Source organism: Panicum virgatum, chromosome 3K (genome assembly GCF_016808335.1).
Source record: "Panicum virgatum strain AP13 chromosome 3K, P.virgatum_v5, whole genome shotgun sequence".
Taxonomy (NCBI): domain Eukaryota; kingdom Viridiplantae; phylum Streptophyta; class Magnoliopsida; order Poales; family Poaceae; genus Panicum; species Panicum virgatum.
Window position 1 is genome coordinate 17,978,852 of NC_053138.1, and position 14,013 is coordinate 17,992,864.

Consider the following 14,013-nt stretch of genomic DNA (forward strand, 5'->3'; position numbering starts at 1 on the left):
AGTCCAGAAGTCACTGACGTGTGGTCCCCACATCATAGGCTCTGTCCCCACCTGCCCACGACGCTAGCACCTCCTCCCCCTTCCCGTTTCTTCCTGTGCTGTGGCGTCCTGCCCACCTCCGGTCCGCCATTCCCCTGCGCATCTGGAGCTGTTGTTTCTAAACCCACAAACCCTAGCCGCCGCGCCGCCGGCGCCGCAGCCATGAACGCCTTCAGGCTCCTCGGGGACATGACCCACCTCTTCTCGGTCCTCGTCCTCCTCCTCAAGATCTACGCCACCAAGTCCTGCTCAGGTAAGCCGTGGCTGCGCTAGGGTTTCGGCCGCCGGTTAGGGGAGGCTCGCCGCTGACGGATCTGGGCGCCGCCGCGCAGGGGTGTCGAGGAAGACGCAGGAGCTGTACATGCTGGTGTTCGTCGCGAGGTACCTGGACCTCTTCACGGACTACATCTCGCTCTACAACTCGGTGATGAAGGTGGTGTTCATCACCAGCTCGGCGGCGATCGTATGGTGCATGCGCCGCCACCCGCAGGTGCGCCGAACGTACGACAAAGAGCAGGACACCTTCCGCCATGTGGTGCTCGTCGCCGCCGCATTCCTGCTCGCGCTGATATTCAATGAGCGGTTCACCTTCCGGGAGGTGATGCCTTCTCTCTAGCTGATCTGTCCTGGATTATTTATTGCAATGTTGAATCGAGGTTTTTACTGGATGCTTGATGAAACTGAAGTTATGTTAATCGTGCTTTGAAAAATATGATATCATCTAGTAAAAAAAGAAATATTATATCTTTTGCATAGTTGATTTGTCCGTCATTTTATTACTTGAACTGTAGAAGCTACGGAGTACTATTAAACAACTGCAACTGGCATGTTTGAATTTTGAAAAACTCTTCCAATGATGTCTGATAGTCCCTCAACCAAATTAGCTGAGTATGTCTGGTGGCGATTTGATGACCCATCACATAGATACGTTCCAAAAATTCTTTGGTGCAGTCATTGACAGAGTATCCTAAAAGGCCATTTCATGCCAGATTGCCAAAGGTAACCCCCATCACAGAGGACTCCCATCACATAGATACGTTCCAAAAATTCTTTCGTGCAGTCATTGACAGAGTGTCCTAAAAGGCCATTTCATGCCAGATTGCCAGGCAAAGGTAACCCCCATCACATAGGACTCTGATCTATTTCATGCTAGTTAAAGGTGATCTGAGATAGTTGTAGAAGACCTAGCAAAGTGCCTGCAGATTCTACTTGTAGGTGACTAGAATACTAGATGTTATTTGCTGGTGGTCAGATTTTTCAGATTCTTCTTGTGATTCGACATTTTGATCTATTTAACAGAGTATCTATGTTACAGTACAAGACTTGATGTTTAGTTTGCTGAAGTGTATTGCAATCCTAGAATGTAAAATTGTAAAGAGAAGATCAACTAAAACAGCATCTAACTCTACGAAGTTGACTTATAAATCAGTCTCCCTTCCATTCACACTTCTGTAAATTTTGTGTCTTATCTATCTTCTTTATTAGTAACTGCCTGTTTTGGGCAAAATATCGTTCCTTATTGTCTTTGCTGGGATTGTTGTAGCTACTAATATGTAGGCTCAATGATAACGTATCTGAATCATAAATAGCATAAGTTATTGCATAAGCTGAAATTGTTACTGGTTATACCAAAGATTCATTGACAGAGTATCCTAAAAGGCTAAAATACCGTTCCTTTGCAGATATGCTGGGCATTTTCAATCTATTTGGAAGCAGTGGCAATTCTCCCGCAGTTAGTGTTACTCCAGAGAAGCAGAAATGTTGATAACTTGACTGGACAATATGTTTTCTTCCTTGGGTATGTATTTTTTTCGCTCCCTGCAGGCAATTTGCAATTTTTCTGAACACCACATATAACAAGGAAAAATACGAATCAATTTACAGTTTACACTGCATTGAAGTATGTACTCTAATATTAAATCTATCAGCATTTAACAGTTATACATATCTGTAATAACTGGCACAGACAATTGTATATGTCAGTTATATATTTTCTTTAGATTTGTATCCATGATATGATTCAGAGTTAACTGTTGAATGGCTCTCTTCACTTTCTGGAACTAAATAGACAGTCCGACTGGTACTGTAGAATTATAGTAATGGACTATTGCATGTTATTTGGAGTTCATATTTTAGAGGAAGGATAGTGTTTGTTAGTACTGCTCTGTCAGCCTGTCGGAATTAGTTTGTATGGAATAGTTTTGGAGTTTGGACTAGAATCTTAACCTTTAACCCAGGACAGCTTAACTTTTTTGGCATGCACTCTGTGCAAATATTATTTTGTTATTTTACCATTTGAATTATACTTGGGACTGTCGTTGTAGTTGATGTGCAGTTTAACATATTCTTCTTTCCAGGAATGGGCAAAGTTTATAATAATCAAAGATGCATCATGAGACAAGAAACATATTATTTAGAATACTAAATTTTCGTCACACTTTTCAGTTCACTTGCTACATTGTGCCTTCATAATAACACCATAATTATTTTCTCAGGGCCTACCGTGCACTCTACATTCTAAACTGGATTTATCGTTATTTCACGGAGAGTCATCACAGCAGATGGATCCGTAAGTTGTCACTTTTCTATCTTGGTGTTTTATCTCATCTCTCTCTTTTTTTTTTTTGGAATTGCTGTCCTCTAATGGTCTATTTCTTTCAGCTTGGCTTGCTGGTTTGGTGCAAACAGCTCTGTATGCAGATTTCTTTTACTACTATTTCTTAAGGTGAACTGCATACTATTGTGAATTGTCACATATCATTGACATATTATTCTTTGGCTACTGAGTATTGACAATTCTCAGTGCTAATCGTTGCAGTTGGAAGAACAACGTGAAGCTCGAGTTGCCTGCTTGATGTTCTGAAAGACTGCACACTACGTGACTCAAGTGTTCTAGAGATTAGTTCATTATATGGGCAGGGAGAGACTTGGTGGAGCAGTTGCAATTGATACCATATCCTGGGTCTTGCCTGCGAGAATTGATATTTGTGTTTCCCATGGCAAAGTCTATACGTTTCAGAAGCTAACAGTTGCTGCTGCACAGAAGTAGACTAGTCCCTTTTTGTATCTGCTACCTTTGATATGAAAAATCACATACATTTCAGCTGGTCTGTTGTTTACTCGCGCTGTTTCGATTGTCGGAAACAAAAACTTAAGATTCCAGTGCTCATGCCATGCCAGTTTTCTGTAAAACCGATGTGCTGATTCGGTTGCGCATGTGTTTAGTGGTGGTCCGAGTTGTGCAATTGGATATTTTTGCCCGACTCATGAGGTATTGTATCGTATTAGCAAATGCGTGATTCTTAGGTGCACTTCAACCTTCTTTAGTTCAAAATTTATACTACTTCAAAATGTTACGAAATCTGAACGCTCGTTTATCTGCTTAAACTATCTACTTGTCAACACATGCTGGAAGATACCAATAAACTGCTTGCTTTGATCTGGATTAGGGCTCATTGCCTAGTCATGGTTGAATCACCTGCGCGGCACCATATCGCATCACACGTATCTTTAAAAAAAAAATCGCATCACTCATCTTACGGAATCTGGATTTGCCTACTTTTCTGTATTTGCACACTCTAGAAAGTACTCGTAGCAATGGCTTTGTTCTGGATCGGGGCCATCCGCCAAATCATGGCTGAATCACTGGATGCCGGGTTGGTCGGTCGTCGCGTCGATACCCAAACGTTTATAGCGGCGCCAATGCCGCACAAATCTTTGCCTCCTCCGTCATCCATTTTTCAGCTTTACCTCCCGTACTCAGAAGCGTCGATCCGTTGAGCAAAATGAATAATCTCCCATCGTTACGTCTGCTAGCTGCTGCCGGCCTGCCGCCACTACGAGTCCACCACGACCAATCTACCTGCCTTGTGCGCTGCGACTTCTGTAGGCATCAAAGAGAAGCGATGACAGAAGCACTGAAAACGTACACTTGCTACTCATCTCCTCATGGCGTTCCACGTTGTCGTTGAAGTTCCCAACACACAACCATGGGTCAGCGTTCAGCAAGCTTTGCACGTAGGAACCTCATCAAGTTCCAACTTCCCCTTCGTTCTCACCTCCCTTTGGTTAGCGCCACTGTTGGCCGGCCGTTCAAAGCACCACATGAGAGAACTGGCATGGATCCTATGAAAATGTCCGAAAGTGGCCAATTTGTCCTCATCGAGATCAGAGAGCGCATTCAGCCATTTATGCAACGCTTGACCTGTCTGAAGATCCATTCACAAAGATGAGGTGCTTTTTTTCAGAGGTTGCGACGGCGCACTACCACAGAAGTTTAGGCACGTCTCGCATTGCAAGCACCATGAATCATCTTTCTGTCTGAAACAGGCTTTAATTTGTTTCCGCACATATTTTTGGCACAATTGGTCATGTGGTTCTCTTTATACTCTTCACGAATCACAATTTTTAGGGGGTGGTCAAATGGAATGCGGTACGTACACGATCACATGCTCGAGATGCAAACACGGATAACAGACGCGCCACTATCTGAATCTTCAGAAGATAGAAGTGACAAAGACACCACTGAGAATCTGGCACAATGGACTGATCCAATCTGGGTGGATCACAGGAACACTTAACTTAAAAAGATTGTGGCCGACTGGCCGGTGATTAGGTTCATATAGCCTGCTCCATCATCATCCAATCGCGGGCTGATTCGTCGGTTGCTCCGGGCTTCAGCCTCCCAGCTGCAGTGAAAACCGGGCGCCACTTGATGCTCCACAGTCCACACCAGCACGCTAGTTTGGCTCTCTAGCTCACTTTGCTAATAGTAGTGTGCGAAAAGCTAAAAGGCGGACACCGTCACTGGCCGGTTGAGATATCAAAGAGAAGCGATGACGGAAGCACTGAGAAGGTAGGTCACCTGAGATGAGTAGGTCATGTATCTGATGAGGTCAGTAAAACCACAATCCAGCACTACCTCCTGCCTCCGGGAAGCCAGCCATTTGCCACTGCTCCCTTCCGTCACCACTAATCCGTACCATTTGATTTGTTTTGTCCGGTTTTAAATCTATACCCGTGGTAAAGATCGTCGACAGGCATGGATCACTTCTTCTGAAAATTAAAGCAGGAGCAATGCCATATCATTTAAGGGAAGGGCAGCTTCAACAGGAGCATCTCCTCCTTGATTGAAACGAACACTTGAAGAGGTTGGCTAGATTTTCGATCAAATATCCGTCAATTTCTTTCTTTCCAAAGATTCGAAGCAGTGTACATTAAAATTGTAGCTTCCAGTCTTCTCAAATTCTTCGGCAGCCCTACCAGCGAGCCGCTACACGCCTACACCAGGCCTCAATTGTGCTGGTTGGCTCAGGAACAGTCACAAGATCATTTGTCCATGCTCTAATCTTCTCCCGAACCTCTCTCGCAAATGGGCAGAGCAAAACACGAGTACGCTGGTGTCTCAGCCTCTTGATCACAGATTGTGCAAATTCGGTTGCAAGGCCAATTTCTAGCCATCAGCTTGTCCGCAGTTAAGATTTTACACTGAAGCTTAACCAAGCTAGCGAAGAAACTTTTGCTTTTCTTGTACATGTACCTTTTTTTTGTGCTTTCCAAATCGAGGATGCGTTGAGAAACTGAATGATCCACTTAACTAAATTGTACTTGATACGTGATCCGAGTACTCTCCATCCCCAATCCATCGCCAAGTGATGATGTCATCAGATTGATCTGTGAGAGAAAAGTTGCTAACAAGATCCCATAGCTGAACAAAATCTGCCATATCTTCAATTGTGGACATTTTCCAAAGTCCTCTTGAACAAGTTAGGTCCTAGATCCTTTGGTGCCCTTCGGTCCAGCCAATAATCATGTGCCAGTAAAGTCGCCAACAACGGCCAGACGGCCAGGATGACGAGGACAAGCAGCTGCAGATGGGCCCATGAGAGTGCGCCAAGAACGTGGATTACAAGTACTGAGTAGTGCTACTACAAGGTCTTTTACCTCCGCTAGCTTGTGGCGTCACACGTTAATAGCCTACATCCCGGACCTCTCCGACCTCACAGGCATGGTGGCGGACATGCTCCCGCCAGACGCGACCTCGAAGAAGAGCATCGTGGACGCCATGCGCCGTATGGTGGTGCCGCACAGGCGCATCGACACATTAGTGAGCAGGCCGAGACCAGGTGCGGGCTTGCTGGTGTAGCTGCGCTGTGTATTGCCAAGGACGTGAGCTTCCCATAAGGATCGAACCACTCGAACCGGTGGTTCTTCCAGTTTCGATCCGCTGACCCTACGCCGCTTCGTGGGTTGGAGTAGGAGCCCATTTGGATCGTTTCTATGGATCGGTTCAACGATCCGCTGGAGCGAACCGCACCACGCCCATCTTTATGCACAATTAGGCCTTGTTTAGTTGCAAAAATTAAAATTCCAATCTATCACATCAAATGAGAATCTTACATGCATGGAGTATTAAATCTAGACAAAATAAAAAACTAATTGCATAATTTTGCTTGTAAACTATGAGATGAATCTAATGAGCCTAATTAGACCATGATTAGACATCAAATTGCTACAGTAACTGCAACAGTACCATGTGCTAATGATGAATTAATTAGTCTTAATAAATTCATCTCGTAGTTTACAGACGAGTTATGAAATTAGTTTTGTGATTAGTCTATATTTAATACTTCAAATGTGAAAAGATTCTATTTCAAAAATTTTACGGAGGCAACTAAACAAGGCCTTATTAATGCGGTTCTCTTTCTACATATCACAATTTTTAGGGGGGCGGGCAAATGGAATGCGGTACACGATCTCATGCTCGAGTTGCAAACACGGATAGATAGCTCCAAAGTGAAAAGGACACCACTGAGATAGCTCCAAATTAAGATTGTGGCCGAGACTGGCCGGTGACTAGGTTTATAGCCTGCTCCATCATCATCATCCGATTGGTGATTAAACGGTCATAACCTACCGTGGGGTCACTAATCTTTAGTTAGCATAGTGCCTTTTTAGTCAGCAGGTTTGTCATGTTATCTTTTTGCCCACGTAGTAGTAAAGCTCGCAAGATATGGTGATGTCAAATGAAATGTGTCATGACTTGTGCAACCACTTGCAATTGTATCTAAATTAATTACAAGTATTTTAGCAGGAGAGGATCCAGAGTCTGCGGGGAAGGGGGCTCCTTATAAATTATGTGTCATGTTACTATTTTTATCTCAAGCATGTCATTTAATGAAATTTTAAAATCCCCATAAAACTTGCATTGTCAATTCTTAGAATGACTCGATGTAAAAACTAATCAGTTCTACGTTGTGGTTTTTCCCCCAATTAACAAAAATACTCGTCAGTCAGCTGAATAACAGGTTCAGATTAGTAGGTAGAAGCGATGTCATGTATATTATGATTCACAATCACCTGAATCAGCCGTCTGCTAAAAGAACAACGGAAATCCCATTTCGGGGCAGCTTTAACGGTCTGGGCTGGGGCAAATTTTGTACTGTATATAGTGACTACAGAATTCTGATGCTTTGCTAATACATGTAAAGAAAAATGAGATACTTCTATATTAGTAGAAGAAGTACAGACACCAGTAGCGAGGAAACATATGAAAAGAAAAATACTTTTGAGGCGGCAGTTGGTCCCATGGGCTCTCCACTCCACCAGTAGCGAGGAATCATCTGCGCCGGGAGGCTATAAAATGGAGCTCATCCTCGGCCCCATCGGCACGAGCAGCAACGCATCCTAGTCTGTCTCTGAAAGCAAAGCTGGTAGCCGACTAGGCAAGCCGAGCCGCCTCCTCCGACCAGAGCCGAACCGAGAGCGAGGAACACAGCACCACCGCGCTTCCAATGGGTTCACGCGGCGGCAACGCTTCCCTGCGGCTCGTGTCGGCGTGCCTTGCCCTGTGCCTGCTCCTGCCTCGCTTCTCGCCGTGCGAAGGCCGGAAACTGCTGGTCGCGGAAGAGGAAGGCGGCAAGGTGACGCACTCCGAGGCCGACCCGGTGCTCGGAGTGGCACCGCCGCCCAGCATCGGCTACGGCCCAGATGCTGTTCTCGCAGGGCGACCTGGTGCCCATAGGTCGACCTGGTGCCCAGACTGCCCGCCAGCAGGGACGCGCGGTTGATGCGTTGTTGTTGTTGCCGCCGCCTCCTCGGCTAAGGTCCTCGGCTGAGGTCCTGCTTCTGCGCCTAAAAAGTGATAATGCGCCTAGGGTGATAAAAGGACTAAATAATTTAGCTTAACAAATTTAAGGATCGGGTAAATATAATATTCTCTCCGTTCCGAATTATTAATTATTTTGACTTTTTTATATATATAATTTTTGCCGTGCATTTAGATATATATCATGTCTAAATGCATAGTAAAATTAGTATATCTAGAAAAGCTAAAACAATTAATAATTTGGAATGGATGGAGTGTGTCTTTTGCGTGGTGTGTGCCATTGTTACTAGCCGTGTGGCCGCTTCTGCTTTTTTTTTTTTCTGGTATGGATCCTACAAATTCCAAGGCTTTAAACCGTCGGCTCGGCTATCTAGCTTGAATCAAGGTAGATAGTTCGCCCCCCTTATTTGGCTTGTCGTTTCCCTTTCCTTGCTGTTTCTGGAATATGAAATCAGTGGAATTTCTGTTCTTATAATAAATGGGGTAAAAAAAATATCGCATCACACTGAATCTGGATTTATGTACTCGACTTGTTTGCATGTGCATACTCTAGCAGATACTCCTAGGCCCAGCTGGGGCGGCAGTGGCTGAATCACTGGACGCGAGGCTCCTCACGTCAACTCCGATGCCCAAACGGCCAAACAAACGTTTGAGCGAAACATGGCGGCCCGGCACCTTTGCGGTGCGGCGGCGCGAGCTCTTTGCCTCTTCCGTCATCCATTATTTTCAGCTCTAACTCCCCTACTCAGAAGCTTCGATCCGTTGTGCAAATTGAATAATCCCTCGTCGATACGTCTGCCGCCTGCGGCCTGCTGCCACTACGAGTCCACGACCAATCTGCCTGCCTTGAGCTGCAACTTCTGTGATTCTGTCCATACGAAATTGTGAATCAACTTCATCCAAGAGACAAGATCCATTCGTCGGATCGGTCGAGAACATCGTGCGCTGCATATATACGTCATGGAAACATAAAAAAAATCGTGCGCTATATTTTTCTTTCGGGTAAGCATCGTGCGCTAATTCGTCGGTTGCCCCGGGCTTCATTCTTCCTGGCTTGCTGCTTAAAACTAGACCCACACCACACCAACCCCCGTGACCGTGAGGCGTGAGAGAGGAGCGTCCCCCCCCCCCCCCAAATCTGCCGGCAGCGATGTGCACCCTGGAGCAGCGCGGCCGCGTGTTCGTCCTGACCCTCACGGGCGACGGCGAGCACCGCCTGGGCCACGCGCTCATCTCCTCCCTCCGCTCCGCCGTCGCTGCCGCCGCGGAGGCCGCGGCCCGGGCGGGGCCGGGGGCCGCGCTCGTCACCGTCGGCGAGGGCCGCTTTTTCTCCAACGGGCTCGACATCGGGTGGGCGGGCGCCTCCCGCGCGCGCCTCGGGGAGCTCGTCGACGCGCTCCGCCCGCTCGCCGCCGACCTCCTCGCGCTCCGCATGCCCACCGTCGCCGCCGTCACGGGCCACGCCTCCGCTGGCGGCTTCCTCCTCGCGCTCTGCCACGACTACCGCCTCATGCGCGCCGACCGCGGCGTGCTCTACATGAGCGAGGTCGACATCGGCCTGCCCCTCCCGCCCTACTTCGTGGCCGTGCTCCGCGCCAAGATCACCGCCGCCAACGCGCTCCGCGACGTCGTGCTCCGGGGCAGGAAGCTCAGGGCCGCGGAGGGCAGGGAGATGGGCGTCGTCGACGCCGTCTACCACTCCGCGGCCGAGACGGCGGCCGAGGCCTTCAAGTTTGCCGAGCAGCTCGCGGCGAGGAAGTGGGACGGGGCCGTGTACGCGTCCATAAGAATGTCCATGTACCCTGAGGCCTGCAGGTCGGTTGGAATTGTCGAGGAGGGTGACGAGGAGAAGAGGAAGCACTTCGCTTCCAAGCTCTGACGCCGTGTGATTGTGATTCGAGTGAGGTCAGTGTTCGCAACTCTACATCGTCGATGCAGAGTCCTTTCATCCTTCGACTTCATATATAATCTCCACGCCTTGTTGCTGATCATCGTTAATAACGCGCGATGGAAATATATAGTTTCATCTGTGCTGATTTTACTTATGAAATGGTTGTGCTGTACCCAAATCGATTCACTATACCCCATAGTTTGGAATTTCGGATGATGATGTTGACTATCAGTAAGAATCTGCTTAGTTTCAGCTCTAGTTGTTTTTTTTTTTTTGAAAAGAAAGCTCTGGTTGTTGCCCTTGAGCATAGTTCGAAAATTGAATTCTATCGCAGTCTAAGCTTAGCAGATGTTTTGGATCTTTTGCGGACCGGCTTTAGAATTTAGATATGTGCAAACAGTGTCGGAGTTTGGAGCAAAATGGATAAATGATTATTTAAATACAACACTGTGACGACATAGCAATAGAAGCACAACTTGAGGACTGGTTGGTAAATGCCAGGTCAGGTAGAGATCAATATAGGGTTCAGGGATGATTGGTTACGGAATAACAGTAAAGGATGGATGCAGTGGGGTTCTATCTTTCCTTGTCCATCTCTCTCATGGCATTAGCAGATAAGCTACAATTTTCAATTTGTCTGTTCCTTTTTATTTGATTGTTTGAGTTTTTTTTATTGTTTGTATATGCAGATAGTATGGTGATTTATGTAGGTTGAGCTCAAAGAGGGCTTTGATTCACTGTGCCATCTTTCATGTTTATTGCTGTTCTGAACTCGAGGCTGTTTTCTTATAACGACAACCCCTTAAGAAAGACACATCAAGTTTGGATAGCTACTAGTGTGACAATAATTCAGCAAGTGGTCTAGCTATCGATACTTGTTAGCATTTCCAATTGCATGCTTGCCAATCATGATGCAACCATATTTGTTATCATGAATTCATGATACTGAATTATTGGGCCACCAGATCTTCATGAAGATGCCCATATTCTCTATTGCAAATTTGATTTGAAGATGACATGCGCGTTGCATCATCAACTAGATTTTCGTCACATTTGACTATGCATTTCTCATTGACGCAACTTGCAACATGAGAAACATTCAGTTTAATTTCTGCTCGTTTGGTTGATTGTATAATTGTGCTGGAACTAACCAATTCAGATAAAAAAAATTCTCCCTTTTGAGTGTAGTTCTGGTCCTTGTGAGAAGCTTGAATTTATTGGGAGTCATATAGAGCCAAGCTTAGCTGATGTTGTTAATCCATCTGATGTGAATCAGCTAACTATATCCAGGGGCGGAGCCAGGACCCTTGTTGGGCGTGCTGCAGCACGGGTCCAGCTCGGTTCATCCCATGTAAGCCTGTGTAGTATTTAGACCAAAGCAGTACTATTTTAGCATAATTTTAATTAACCTGGTATTGTTCACTGGTTTAGCCCGGGCTGGAGGGGCTTTCTAGCTTCGCCCCTGACTCTATCTGTACAATGTTGATCCATCGGTCAATTCAAATACACAGCTGTGGAATGAGTTTGAGAGTGACCATTAGGGCGACCACTTGTACTTGAAGTGGATCTAGCTACTGGCAATTGAAAGTTGAAAAAGGATGGGAGCATTTTATCTTTCTTTGTCATCATGGTCATAACTACAATTCTCAACTTATTCACTTAAAATGTTTGTCGGTTGGATAGTTTAGCATATGAATTACTATCTTATGAACCAGATCCATAAGCCTGGTACCAAGCCTTTGGTTCTTGCATTTGTAACCTTACAGATATTATTTAGGAAAATTTGCATATGTACGACCAATCTAGACCTGGTATGCAATAATACTGTCACATTTTAGCTCCGTCCATCCATACCATCGTACTTTCAAAATTTTCCATTCAGACCACCAAAATCACCTTCATGGCTTGACTCCTCACAGACAGTTAGCATCGTTTATTTGATACCAAAATACCCTCATATTCATCGCCTCCTATGACTTATCTGCAGTTTGCATCACTGTATAGATTACCTTGCATATCATCATTGTACGATCAAGAAATCCACTTTCTTGTATACATTTATGAATTTTGAATCATAACTTATTTACACTCACAAATCATGTTGGTGCAAAAGGTGCTGCTAAGACTACAAATTACCTCCTGGCATCCTTATATATATATACATTACACTTTCTGAGATGTTGCATTGTCCATGGTCCTACTTTGTGATATCAAATAAGCAATTGTGACACCTTTGTCAATTCTGACAAACAACCTCTTTTGGAGTTTCTGAACCAGACCTTATTTTCCTTCTTCTTTTTTGCAGGGTTTCTGTGGTGGAGATCCCTTCCCTTCACGTTCTGTATTGGTACGTCGGACAGCCATTGACACTATGGATAAATCAGACAATATGTACATTTGCAAACCTTGTGATTGTGAGTTTGGTTGCTTGAAGGTGGGGGACTAAATTCATGATTCTCTCCCCACCTTGCTGGAAAAATTTCAATGTGCCTGCTAGACTATATAGAACTAGTCAGGTAAATGAATGAACAATCTAATTATATTTTGTGGGTTTACGGAGGAAAATCAAAACCCAAGAAGTTGTACAACTACCACATGTAAATGTAGTATACAAAGTTTAGTTATTATTTTTGTATGTAAAAGTAGTTAAATATATTTTGTATTGTCAAATAATGGAAGGAAAATATTTTTTCAGATAAAGAGACTAATTTAATAGAATCGTGGGCCCCACGTGGGTCCCGCTTGAATAGTACATGGGTCCCACGTGGGTCCCGACTGAATAATACGTGGGTCCAACGTGGGTCCAGCCTGAATAGTATGTGGGCCCACGTGAATAGTACGTCGGACCCGCATGAACAGTGCACGTCCCCCCGTGGGCCAGGACTCATGAGGTTGCTCCAATTCCTGGAGCTTTAGTATATGTACTCAACTAGTCAGGTTGGCGCGCTACGCGCGCCTGTACAAAAAACGTGGACCTAAAATATTAATAGAAAGATATTATTTGTTACTATATTCGAAGCAACATCGTATCGATGTATTGAGTTAGATCTAAAAATTACAGTAAAGCGGGCATAGTAGTTTTGTGTCTGAGAGTGCGCAAATCTCAACCATTGTAGTATAGAGGTACAGGTAATTTTTCCTTAGGAATTTTTTTTGGGTGTCAGTAGGTATAGTTTAATTATTTTAATAGGGAAAAAAGTAAGATTAGAAATGAATGAACAATCTAATTATATTTTGTGGGTTTACGGAGGAAAATCAAAACCCAAGAAGTTGTACAACTATCACATGTAAATGTAGTATACAAAGTTTAGTTATTATTTTTGTATGTAAAAGTAGTTAAATATATTTTGTATTGTCAAATAATGGAAGGAAAATATTTTTTTAGATAAAGAGACTAATTTAATAGAATCGTGGGCCTCACGTGGGTCCCGCTTGAATAGTACATGGGTCCCACGTGGGTCCCGACTGAATAATACGTGGGTCCCACGTGGGTCCAGCCTGAATAGTACGTGGGCCCACGTGAATAGTATGTCGGACCCGCATGAACAGTGCACGGCCCCCGTGGGCCAGGACTCATGAGGTTGCTCCAATTCTTGGAGCTTTAGTATATGTACTCAATTCCAATAAGATCACCAATATGTGTTCATATGTTGTGGCCGAGCTCGCGTTATTTCGTCATACTGGGATATTGGAAGTTTGTAACTTTCACGTTGCAATTTGCAAGTTGCAACTGCATCCGTGGCGGGCGGCGTATCTTGGCCACTCCCGTCATCCCGTGGCTGCAGCCCGCCATGGATTTACATCCTTTCCGGCTTTGGTTGACTGTTGACTCTTGTTGGGTGGTAAATCTAGCCGGGTGTTAGAATGCACCCGCCTAAGTCCTGAGGGAGAATGAACTCGAGGGTAGGTAGGATTAGTTCGATCTAGATGCAAGAACACGATGAACACAGAAGGTTTAGAGTGGTTCGGGCCGTCG

General features: G+C 45.1%; 2 protein-coding genes across 4 annotated transcripts; both read left to right on the forward strand.

Annotated features, from left to right (window-relative positions):
- The first annotated feature begins 67 nt into the window (after positions 1-67).
- Positions 68-3,243, forward strand: LOC120698039 (ER lumen protein-retaining receptor A-like). The gene is made up of 6 exons (XM_039981485.1): positions 68-292; positions 372-637; positions 1,722-1,837; positions 2,535-2,608; positions 2,701-2,764; positions 2,858-3,243. The coding sequence occupies exons 1-6, from the start codon at positions 202-204 to the stop codon at positions 2,892-2,894; spliced, it is 648 nt and encodes a 215-aa protein (XP_039837419.1). The 5' UTR covers positions 68-201; the 3' UTR covers positions 2,895-3,243.
- Positions 3,244-9,243: 6,000 nt separating this feature from the next.
- Positions 9,244-13,055, forward strand: LOC120698041 (enoyl-CoA delta isomerase 2, peroxisomal-like). 3 transcript variants are annotated; one of them, XR_005684689.1, is made up of 3 exons: positions 9,257-10,051; positions 12,343-12,553; positions 12,975-13,055. XR_005684689.1 is itself a non-coding variant. In XM_039981487.1 (2 exons), exon 1 carries the CDS (start codon positions 9,297-9,299, stop codon positions 10,023-10,025), a length of 729 nt encoding a protein of 242 aa, XP_039837421.1. In that variant the 5' UTR covers positions 9,244-9,296; the 3' UTR covers positions 10,026-10,051; positions 12,343-12,664. The 3 variants fall into 3 exon arrangements, 2 of the variants coding, with proteins under 2 accessions (XP_039837421.1, XP_039837422.1); XM_039981487.1 differs by lacking the exon at positions 12,975-13,055 and having other exon boundaries at positions 9,244-10,051; positions 12,343-12,664; XM_039981488.1 differs by lacking the exons at positions 12,343-12,553; positions 12,975-13,055 and adding an exon at positions 11,328-12,242 and having other exon boundaries at positions 9,247-10,051.
- The last annotated feature ends 958 nt before the right edge of the window (positions 13,056-14,013 follow it).